At 39.4% G+C, this 12,607-nt stretch overlaps 1 protein-coding gene across 2 annotated transcripts in view; it reads right to left on the reverse strand.

The window, feature by feature from the left end:
* The window catches only part of fras1 (Fraser extracellular matrix complex subunit 1), a 298,584-nt gene that overhangs the window by 176,629 nt on the left and 109,348 nt on the right, over positions 1 to 12,607 (reverse strand). For both annotated transcript variants that reach the window (XM_044332436.1, XM_044332428.1), the window contains exons 8-11: positions 9,013 to 9,114; positions 7,247 to 7,438; positions 3,900 to 3,989; positions 302 to 449 (exon numbers count right to left, since the gene is read on the reverse strand). In XM_044332436.1, the coding sequence (XP_044188371.1) occupies positions 302 to 449; positions 3,900 to 3,989; positions 7,247 to 7,438; positions 9,013 to 9,114 (532 nt within the window). The remainder of the gene's footprint in view (positions 1 to 301; positions 450 to 3,899; positions 3,990 to 7,246; positions 7,439 to 9,012; positions 9,115 to 12,607) is intronic.

A 12,607-nucleotide genomic window follows, 5' to 3' on the forward strand; every position in this document is an offset into this window, starting at 1 on the left:
TGTACATACAGCTAAAAGGTAAATGACAACTTAATCCTCAAATACGTTCTGGGAGGTAGTGCACGGCGCAGATTTAACAAACAGTGCAAACAGTGTGTTACTATCTAAAGACTGAGTCCCCCTTTAAAGCTGATTAATAAGACCTTCAGGAGGTTTATTTGAATAACTAAAACACTGGAGTGCACTTGAGAAAGAGGTCAGCGTTGAATGACGGAGTTAACAGACACAAACAGAGTGAAGCCTTCGTGATGTCAAAGACAGACGGTCAAACCCAGCATCCTTCGCAGCATGTTCAACACACCTTGGTGGCACTCGGGGCAGCATCGACCCTCCTGGGTGACGGCCAGGGTTCCCGGCGGGCAGGTGGGGCAGGATCGTAGATAACACGTCACCCGGGCGTCGCGGCATTCGCAGTCCCTGCAGCTGCCATCGGTCCACCGAGATAAGTCCTGAGAGGAGGAAGAGGAGGAAACAGACGTAGAGATAAAAAAATGAAAAGTGGAAGAGAGAGAGTTTCTTAAGCAGAAGTAGAAGTTTTGCTCTAAAAAGCCCATTGTGTCGAAGGCGTTTAAAGAGGATGGTCAGAATTCAAATTAAAAAAAAAAAAAAAAAAGGAAACCACACAGACCAGACTGTAAGCTGAATGTTAAAAAGCTGTCAGTAAGTAAAAGAAGTCACGACTTTTAATACGCTTTTAAAAAGCAGAATGAAGGAAATGACAAGAGAGCTCCGCTGAGGACAGATATTCAATCCAACAGCAGGAGAATCAGAGAATCAGTCACAAAAAAAAAAAAAAAAAAAAAAACTGATTTCATGCAGAAAAGTGAAAAAGCTTTTAGAAAAAAATCGTGCCGAACCTTCTGGTTAAAGCTCAAAAGACAAGGGGCAGATTCTTTAGATCACAGAGCTGAATCCAAACTCTTGTGACAGGCAAAAACAAGCCGACGTCATGAACGCTGTGTGTGTGTGTGTGTGTGTGTGTGTGTGTGTGTTTTTTATAGCAGGGCTCCCATTTACAAACCACTTGTAACCAAGGCTAGTTCACACACACACAAAGACACGTTCCCCCCCCCCCCCTGGTGTAAGGAGCACAAAAACCTGCAGAAATCTGCAACCTTCGGTGTCTTATTATAACAGTTAACATGGACGGGTTGTGTAACGGCTGAAGAACATGAGGTCATTTTAAAAGACCAAACATCTTATCTCCCTCATCATCTTCAATAGTCCCAGATGATATTTAGAGCTAAGAAAGTTCCAAATGGATTCTAGCAGATAAAACCTTATTATGTATAATCAAGGTCTTTATATTTATTCTACAGCTCAGGTAGTTCTCAGGCAAACTAAAGTAAAACAAATTAATGCCTCAGGACAAAGTATTTGGGTCCAGCATGTACCACTGAAAAGGATGATGCTTTAGTATCGATATGAAGAGTCCTCTCTCTCATGATGCTGTCATACTAGAATATATCATCTAGACAGTTGATTGTCATGTGGTAGAGTTGTTATCTGCTTTGAAATTAAATTTGGAAAGTCTGTTCATTTGGTTTCTTTCCCACAGTGAAGAAGATACAAGTAACATATAAGTGCCTTTTTTTTTTAATGGAGAAAGGGCTCGAGAAGGATCAAAAGATAGAGAAATAGAGATATTAGGAGAGTAGCTACTCTTAGAAGAGAAGGCAGTGTCTTGCTTAAAAACAGAAGTAGTCTGGCTCTGTACAGGTTGATGATGTTAGCAGGAGTTAGATGTTGAAACTATTTCTTGACAAACAACCAGTGGGGGCAATTAGTGTGTGGTGAAATAGTCTTCTTGTTATAAAGAGGTTGCCAGGTTTGGTCACCAGCCATATCTGGCAACCAACGCAACAGCCAGATATGGTATATTTTTTTAGTGTTTTTTTAACTTTGGTGTGGAGAAACCAGGCCAGGCTTGTTTATGCTAAGCTAGGCTAACTACGGCTGTACTTAACACACAGATATAAGATTGATATTGATCTTCTTGGATCGCTGTTGTAAGGACCATGCAGGGTGCACACAGCACCTGTCTGCAAGCTGTAAAAACAGGTGTTCCTCTTGTTCTAAGTGCATTTGTTTGAAATTGCGCCATCCTACGTGTCACAAATGTAGATGATCAGATCCTCGCACACCTCTGACACCACACGCATTTCAGTATAAACAGTCGGTCACTTGTTCTCCTTTGTTAGTCATGTACGAGTGGTTGATGGTGTGCAGGATTCTCTGCAGGATTCTTTGATTACTTCTCACTTGTCAATAAGATTTTATGGCGTACAAGAACTTTGACATTATTCCACCTACTTTTTATTTCAGTTATTTGCACTGAGACACATAAAACAGGCAGCGTGTGTAATATATGCATCATGTACCTGCATGTTTGTCTGTTTGATCATTTATTTATTCCGCTCATTTATTATTTTATAGGCTGTAAAACAGTTAGACAATCAAATCCTAAATTATATTCTTTTTGTCTGCTTTAAAAAGCTTGTTAACGTGCCTTTAAATCATCTTAAAGATAAATGTTAGGTAAACATAGTTCATCATTCTCACTCATTAACTTTTCCAAGCTGTGATTTTACAAGTCACTTAGGAATTCAAACCGGTAATCATCCGGTCGCAAAACTGCAGCTTTAACCTTTTCAGTTTAGCATTTCCTAACAAAACAAAACAGTGGAGTTAGACATGCATGTTTTAAATGTGTGCACTATCTATCTGTTTGTGCTGCTTACTACTGCTAAGATGAATTCCTCAGGGAGACAAAGAAATCCATTTGAAAAGGATAATAGCTCTTTCTACACTCGCTCTGAGCCTGAGCCTTGGCTGACCATCCTGCAGCATTGCATGAGAAATCCCCCTTTGGCTGAAAATGTAAAAAAAAAAAAAAAAAAAAAAAGACTTTGCCTTCTGGGTTTCCAGGACTAGGCTATGAATAATGAAGTTGACGACACTGTAAAAGATATGGGGCAGAATAATAAGAAAGAGATACTTGTTACGGGCTACACAGCCCAAAGTATCCTGATGGTTCTGTCATAAAACACACATTTACTCTGTCTCACTGAAACTTGAAGTATAAAGGGGGAATTCACAAAAGGATTGCGTGACTTTTGCAGCTGATAAACCTGCACGAATTAAACAAAAAGGAACCGTGTAATTCACAAAAGGTGAAACGCAACCCTTAACTAGCATCTCAGTGCTCCTTTTGCTATTTGCACGTATTTAAATGAGGTAATATGCATGCATTTGGCGCAAAAATTAACCCCTTTCTATGCAAAATGAGCCTCATTGCAAAAACAGTCCAATTCTCAAAGAACCGGCGCTAATTGCCACATGCGGTTAGAATGAAATTATTAGCGTTCCTCAGAGAGTTGGTGGTAACTGAAGCGGATTGATGAAGGGTGTCACGCTCACACTTTCCAGTGATCGTGTCACATTTAAATTCTTTGCTTCTGCACCTCGTTGGTCAGGACTTGCAGCTCGTGGCTACTGTGTTGTCATACTTTGCCGCTCAAAACAACAGCTGCAAAACTTTATGGGCGTGTTTGTGCTGCAAGATCATTTATATCTTTTGTGAATTGCACCTTGAAACGAGGCAGATAGCGTTTGTGCTGTGACTACAATCCATTCTTTGTGAATTTGCCCCTCAGTGCTTTTGTATTTCTATTTATATATTTATATCTTATGTATTTTGTTTGTTTGTTTATCTGGCTCTTCTGCACTGAGACTTTACGCCACTTACTTTCTTTTTTTCTTCTGAGAATATAAAGAGTTTAACAGAAGCCCTGCGGTGGCTTCGTCTCACCCACACAGTTTGTATTTCTTTCCTGATTTTCCCTCATGTTCCTGCACACACACAAAGTAAACTCTACATCTGTGATCAATCGACGTACCTTGTAGGATTTCCCTTCGTACGCGCAGGAAGGTTTCACAGAGGAACACTCCGGGCAGCACTTCCCCTGCAGGTGTACGAGCTCCGATCCCTAAAAACAGAAAAAACAAAACTTTTTTTTTTTTATTTGATTCTCTTATCATCCGTGAGAGTTACAATTTCATCTGTAGAGAAGTTAAATATTAAAAAACTAAATCACCAGAGGGCTCAGAGCTGTTCATATTGGCACAGAGAGTCAATAGTTACCTTCTTCTGTCCTCAGAAACCTTTTGTTTTTAGTTGGGAACTTCTAGTGTTCGAGAATCAGCACAATAAAATGACAAAAAACAGTGTTTCTGAAACATCTAATTTACTCTACGTCTGTCCATCTCACTTAACTTTGATTCTCTCCTTCAGGTATCTGCAGCCATTTACTGCTAATTTTAGTAACAAATCTGTCCTGCAACAGTTTATATTTCATTATTATTCATTTCAAACACTCACAGTGACAAATTAATTCAATTATTTTTAAAGAATCGTCACGTTTGACGAAAGATTAGCAACACATTTTCAGTATTAGCTGTCCAAATAGAGGTAATAACGATAAACTGAAGCTCTTAAAATGACAAAACACTGGAAAAATGTAAAACATAATTATCTAAAAGAATAATCATTGATAATGAACTGCCAGACGGGTTAAAGACAACACCTTTGTGGACATTAAAGTCATATTCTGCTTTATACTGTTGATGTTTTAAAAGCTTTTCAAAAGACAAAAGCAGCTCGAAGACTTTTTAATTTCATGATGAGTCAAAACTGTTAAATAAAACGTGTAAATGGAGTTATGATGTTTTTAAATGACAATGACAGAACACCATTAATGTCATTCTCTGGATGCTGAAAGTCTTTACAGTACAGTGGCAGCATATTTCAGCTCAGGTGTCACCATTAGGAATCACTACTGTAATTCCACCAGGCTTCTTTTTTTTTTTTTTCTCTGCTCATTGACCCACATGTCATTAAACCCACAACCTTGTCTTATTTGTGCTGCACTGACACACACACACACACACACACACACACACACACACAGAGAGGATGAAAACCGCACAGCTCTGTGATCTTCTTAGCATAGTGACCTTGCTCCATTCAAAGCTGGACGGATGCCAATTATGCTACTTACAGCTAATGACACTTACCAGCTGTAATTATCACCACAGAGCATGATTAATGAGGGCTTATTTGGTCATAGCGGGGGATATTAAAGCAATATTATTAAAGCTGCTTGACGTGAGAAAACATTGGATGAGGTGTTGAGTCGTTGCGGCGCCAAGCCCAAACTGGGTCATTTTGGGGGGGATAAAAGTAACTATGGGAACACCGGCTAATAACCTTAACAAATCCTTTGTTTGTTTTGTCCCCAAAACACTCCCACGTCCAACGTCCTACATTCCTAACTGGGCTAAGTCTGAGATGCATGTCTTCACATGAAGGCGACCACTGAAGCTTCTGTTGTTGTGTTCGTTTAAGACTGATGATGGTGATGTTAGGACGGTGTTAGCGAGTAAAAAAAAAAAAAAAGAAGTGATGCATGAAGGGAAAGCCTTCTGAGTGTGACGTCAGGTTGGTGTTTGTTTTGCAGCTGCACCCGTCATTAAGGTTTTATCTTTCAGTTTACGTCATCTCGACTGATGGGAGCAGCCACCCTTGTAACTTCAAATGATCACCTTTCCTCCCACTCCACCCAATTTGGGTTTTCCAGCTACCATTGAAGACTGTTATATCAGACCTTTTGAACCGCAAGATTGGACTGCAGCAAATTACACTGACTGTAGGAAACCGGACAAAGTAAGTGTGACGTCTTCCATTAGCTTCATAGTGGTCCATTTAAAGGCCAGGAAATGGGATTTCTGCGTGCTGACATGTATTTTTTGGGGGGGCCAGAGTTTCAGCACTAGAACATAAAAGATTAGAGTAGGTTTAACCTGCAGGAGAAAGTCAGCCTGTGTTTCTATATATGGTCATTAAGGTGAAGCCTGAAGGAAAGGCCAGCTCATATTGTCTTATAGGATCGTAGGATAAAGAAGTCTGGAAACATGGATGACGCTGCTAAACGAGTAATGAAACGCACTCTGCTAGGAGACATTATAAATTAAAGGGAGAAGCATGTAAGTGTAAAGATTACATTAATGAACGTGACATTCATACACGGATGTTGATGTTAATGTTACAAATCTGTTCTGATGTATGTTTTGCACTCAACCTGTCGAGGCCTAATGGCTCAAAATTTCCTCCATGATGGTTAAAAGTGAGGCCGTTAACTCTAACCCTAACCCAAACCCAAACCCTAACCCTAAACCCAACCCTGACCCTAACCCTAACCCAAACCCAAACCCTAACCCTAACCCTAACCCAAACCCAAACCCTAACCCTAACCCTAACCCAAACCCAAACCCTAACCCTAAACCCAACCCTAACCCTAACCCTAACCCAAACCCAAACCCAAACCCTAAACCCAACCCAAACCCTAACCCTAACCCAAACCCAAACCCTAACCCTAACCCTAACCCAAACCCAAACCCTAACCCTAAACCCAACCCTAACCCTAACTCTAACCCAAGCCCCTAACCCTAACCCTATAACCCTGGCCCTAACCCTAACCCTAAACCCAACCCTGACCCTATAAACTTTTCTAGGAAACATAGCTGCGCTACAAATCCTAATCTCAATTTAAAACTTTTATAGCAAGTTAGCTAACCCGAATCACAAAAACATAACCATATCATATAAATAGATAATATAAATGATGATTCATTTATCAGCATGGTTAGCAGCAGGCTAACAGACCAACTCATGTCATTCATTTCAACTCGGTCATCGAGGCGAACGAGTTAACAGAGATAAGTTAGATGTTATCTGTCACTATTTAGAGTAAAACGCTTTATTTTAACAGCTTCATCTGATTTTACCTCTTGAATTTTTCACAAGGTATAAAACGCACTGTGGTTAAAAAATTCAAGCTATATTATTGTGCACTACTGGTGCTATATGAAGTCCAGTTATCACTAAAACACTAAATAGCAATTTATAATATAATGAGACAGGATTCTGTGACTCTCAAAAGTTATTACAGCAACAATGATTTTAACCTTCACCTCAACAATTCTGATGTAAAAAGCAGAGCTGCACCTTTAATATTACTAAGTAATCTATCTGGAATGTGTGCTGCATGTATCTGATATATACCGCTGCATTGCCTCAGGTAAAAGTTGAGCCAGGAGCTAAAAACTGACATATACAGTTTCCAGAGATGAGGTCAGTTTTGCCTCATGGTTAATAATAAAAGACCTTTTTTCCCTCCAGGCTTACCTGCGGGCATTCGACACGGCCACACTCAGCCCTCTGGCAGAGGACCTGACCTCGGTTGCAGGTGCAGAACTCGCAGCCCGTGCCGTTCCACATGTCTCCATGGTAACGCACCACTCCCTCGTACAGGCAGCTTCCCTTGGCGGCGGCGCATTCGTCGCAGCACTGACCGGCACGTTTTACTTTGGTCTGACCCTGCGAGAAGGGAGGGAGGACACATGACGGGATTGAAGGAATTTTAAAAAAACTGAAGTGTGAGACGAGACAAAGAAAATCCAAGGAGCTTATAAAAAGGCTAGTTCGTGTGTGTGTGTGTGTGTGTGTGTGTGTGTTTCAGCAGCAGAGAGAGAGATAAGAGGATGAAGGAGGGAGTGTGTGTTGCATTATTAAAGGAAAACCCACCAACCAGTTTGGACCGACATACAGTTGGTATGACTTTATGTAAAAAAAAACGCTGAGAGGTGCAGATGTAACTATTTCACAGCTGAGAATTGAGATCCTCTATATCTCATGAAGACAGTTCACAATATTAAAGAAAGCTCCTTTTTTTTTCTCCTCTGAAAGTTCAGGCTAGCGTGTTCAAAGTCTTTTCAAATGATGTCACCGTTGAGTGAATCGCTAGTGTTTATTACAGAACAGAGCAGGTAGTTATTAGCTCGGCTTTGTCCTCTTTATATCTGCTTATTTCAGAGTGCTGGTTTGGAGGCTTTAGTCTTCCGGGATCCTCTCTGTACGGCGCCGGGATTCGGTATTCTTCCCCGCTATCATCAGTTGAGAGAAAGGGCTGTTAAAACGTCTTCAGCCTTCGCAGAGAACTGAGGATGTTTCTACTTAAAAGTTTTAGTTGTTAAAGTGTAAAAAAAAAAAAAAAAAAGTGAAAGAGCAAAGTGCTTCAAAAAAAGGTTCACAGCAACAGCAGGAAGCCTGATAAGAGCTTCCTCAAAGTGTTTCCTTCTTTATAGGTTTTATAAAAGCATATAAGGTCAACACTATGATTTTAATTAGTTTGTGTTTACAGTTTATAAACAGATAAATAATGAAATTGCTGTTTTTTTTTTTACAACACAAACCTGAAATTATCTTCTATTTAGATAGTTATCTTTCTTTGTTGTGCACTCGATCATGTACAGATGTATTTGAGAAGTTTGTTTACATAGCTGCAGCTTCTGAGAGCTGGCCAATCAGAACAGAGGGCGGGCCTTAAAGAGACAGGAGCTGAAACAGCCTGTTTCAGACAGAGGCTGAACCGAGGGGCTGCATAAAGGGCCACTATAAGATAAATAAGGAGTTTTTAACTGTAAATCATGTAAAGACATTCCAGTAGAGCCCCAGACTATAAATGTGGACGTCCCCTTTAACCAGTAGGCTAGCAGGGCGCCCCCCCCCCCCAATATTAGCTTTCTGCAGATATATTGTACTCGTGTACTATTGATATATCCAGATACTCGTCTCTGTGCGGTCCTTTAATGTTATACTGTGTGCATGCAGCATGTTTTATGGTCTTCTCTGACTTCACTAACGAGATTTCTTGCACAGAATGAAAGCTACGAGCTGAAATTTGCATACAATTAACAATTAAATGTCAGCGTGTGTGTGTGTGTGTGTGTGTGTGTCAGACAGACAGTAACACATAGTGATGCATCCCTGCATCCATTAGCAGAGTTTCGATGCACATCCAAATGTATGAGGTGAAACCTGTATAAAACTCAATGTCAATGAGTGTGTGTTTGTGTGTGTGTTTACATGTGTGTGTGTGTGTGTTTACTAACCTTGTCACAGGTGACGGGCCGACAGGTGTGTGTGTGGCATTTAGACTGACCCCGGTCGCACACACATGTGGTGCAGGCGTTCTTCTGCCACTGCTCGCCATGCTGACAAGATACACACACAGATACACACATTTAGACCAACTCTAAACAACACACACACTCTTATACACACACACACACACACACAGTGAATCACAAGCTGTTTGCAGGAAACTCAAAGCTCATTTGAATCCCATTTGAAACCCTTTTTCTGTGCGGGGATACAAAGTAGGAGTGACATGCCCAGAGACTGTGAATAGCACACAAGCTGTCATTTATCAAGAAAAAAAAAACAGTCAAATATTTTGCTGGTAACATTCTGGAAAGATTAGTGATACTTTTCATCTTTTATGTCATTGCAGCTTTGGGTGATTTCGGCTGCTGACAGTAAAAATAAACAATTTAAAAGACATTGATTTGTTTTTCTGGAAACTTGTGATGGGCATTTATCGTTAATTTTGACATTTTCAGAGTCAATTTTGCCCCAGTGAATGCATCAAAATCTTCATGAATTGAGCGATAATGAAAATAATTATTAGTTAGTGCTTGGTTTTAAATTATAGTGCAATCATTTGGCAGACACATCGGGAACAATATGGGGAAATCCGGTGTCTCACTCAAGGACGCTGAGGAACCAAGCACAGAACCAGCTTTCAGGTTTATCCAGTTTTAGTGAAAAACCAAAAACAGTCCGAGTGAGTTGAGCTTCCTCGTGACTCCTGCCTGACTCACAGCGGTGCCGCATGTATGAATCAACAACAGGAAAAGCTGACGGCAGCTTTTAAAATGACTAAAATTCAGAGTGAATCATGCTCTAAATACTAGGGATGTGTATGAGAGCCCAGTATTTGTATCTGTATTTGTTGAGGCAGCAAAATTATTTGTATCTGTATTTGTATTTGAATAAAAGTGGAAAGAGGCTTAAAAATCCTGTTTTTGTTTTTATGACACTTTTAATTTTAGAGTAAGTGTTCATGAATAAACTACCTTACGAAGGAGGTCCCCACATTGGGTCTTGAACTGGAGTCTCTCAGATCATAGACGACTGCGCTGATTACTGAGCTAAAACTTTACTCATCACCTCATTGCAGACAGACCTCTACCTATTTATACACCCATAACACAGAGACAGCACACCATGTAACATGTAGAAGAACTTCAAAGGTGATTCTTGCTTTGCACTTTTCATTTATTGCCTATTTTTTACAACCTAACTTTGTGGAAAGGAGAAGGGGAACAACAGGTTATGGAGAGTCTGTTGGGAGCACTTTGCTTGTGTCAGTAGCTCAGCTTTATCTCTGGGGACAACAAATAATTTTAAAAATATTTATATGAAACAAATATCCGTATAAAACCCACTATTTGTGCTTTGCCGAATAATGTATTTGTATTCGGGCACACCCCTAGTAAATACATGTTGAAATGTAGTCATTATCATACTGTTGGAATAACTTTTAAACGTAGTCTTGACCACATGTTCCCAAACCCGGGGCTCAGGCACCACATCATTAGCTACGAGAAAACTAGACATATGAGATCTATCATTTTAAATCATAAATGATTTATGAGATACATGATGATGAGTGGTCTGTATTCTGCATTAAGTTAAGTTAGTTCACTCTTTCTCTCTGTCATTTACTAAATTTGGCATCAAGGCTTATTCATGTGTGAGTGGCTAAACCAAAATCTGCATGATTTGTGAACAGCGGTCACCAGGAAGCCCTGATGTAGACATCTTAACGAGACATCTAGACATCTTTTCAACCGTGAGTCATCAAATCAACACTTACTGGGTGGAGATGAGATAAAAATAAAACAGTCAGTCAAGGCCAGTGTGACTTATTCATGTTCTTCTGTTTCTCGCTTTGAATTTATAATCTTGCTTCAAATTGGTGTCAACTTCCTGTAGTTGTCAGATTAAATTTTAACTTCCTTCCTCTTTCCAGCATAAACTACTCGATTAAATATTGACTGAAGCCTTGAGGATGCTAATTTTTTCATTATTTCATAAGAAAGAAAGACGTTTTTCACAGATGTAACATTCATTACAGCCATTTATGGACCAGATCCAAACCATGTAAAGCACTTTTAGAGCTCGTTGAACATCACTAACCTGTATAAAAGGTTTTTTTTTTTTTTTCAGCATGCATATGAATAAAAATGTGAAGTGATTTATACATGAACTACAGCACAGCTTTCTTTGTAGAGGACTTGAATCTAATTTAGTTCAGCCAGAGTTCAAACAGAATCGTTCTCACCGGAGCAAAACTGATCTAAAGACGACTGAATAAACAGCTCCTTAACCTTTGAACCTATTCACTGATTCACATTATACATACAGTATAGTACAAATCTGTACACACATACACACAAACTCTACGGGCAAACACACACACATAGAAGTGGACGCACATTTTCACACAGCAATGATTCAAAACTATGTTGTTTTATGAGCGTCAGTGTGTGTTCAGCTTACAGTCAAACTATAAATCAGCCATTTCTCAAAGCTCTCTCTCTCTCTCTCACACACACACACGCACAAGAGTTTCGAAACACCTGATAATAAACCCCTCGGCTCCTAAAAAAAAACACAGCGGTGAACTCTGAACCTACGTAATAGTTTTCATTATCGCCTTTTCAAACTAAATTGTTCTATGGAAATGTCAAAGAAGTCTAAAAGATGGAAATTATTTCATCGTTTCCAATAAAAAAAGATAATTATCACAGAGATTACAGCCCAGCCAATTCTGAATTCATATTATTTCTGCACTGACTTTGATATCATAACTGATTGTTCCCATTTTTATTATCTTAAAATGTTTCAAACTAGTTTCAGGATAAACACGCTGAAAAACTGGGTGGAAAACATCTGCATGCTGTTTATAGATGGTCTATAAGTTAAAAACTCTGTCTACAGTGGACATAATCCGCCAAAAACAGCCAATGAAACCTTGATAATATGTAATTATTCCACATTAAAATGTCTAAAAACAACTAGACCTATGTTATATATTTTGTTGAGTTGTGTACTTACATTATCCCAAATGTTTCCAACAATTTTCAAACCCAGAGAAATCTGTAATTTAATCAAAGTAACGGACCGTTTCATTTGGTCGCATGTCAATGGCGTCATACCTCCTCTACCAAAGAGTAAACACGCACAAGATGCATACGGCGGTGCTGTGTTTGTCCGCTACAACAGCGTCTACCAAAGAGTAACTTACACACATACAAGATAATACATCGGCGTTGTGGTTGTTCCACAGAAACTGTTACAAATGGACTTTTATTCAGTTTTAAGACACATTTTCATGATAAATTTAGGTTGTTTTTAACTATATCTTTTAGCCAGAAGAAGGATTTTAGTCATTGGACGTCTGGATCTTAAGTTATCAGAGAAATAAACTGGGCAAACGTTAGCAGCAGCTCGGCTAACAGCCCCTCCAGGAAGTCCGGTGGTCGCCAAACATCGTCTGAGAAATATTAATTTTTTTAGGTGAAACAGCTTTAATTAGTATTTTAATGATTTTAATCTGCCTGTACATTTATTTTTGGA

This window comes from Thunnus albacares, chromosome 2 (assembly GCF_914725855.1).
Source record: "Thunnus albacares chromosome 2, fThuAlb1.1, whole genome shotgun sequence".
Lineage (NCBI taxonomy): Eukaryota > Metazoa > Chordata > Actinopteri > Scombriformes > Scombridae > Thunnus > Thunnus albacares.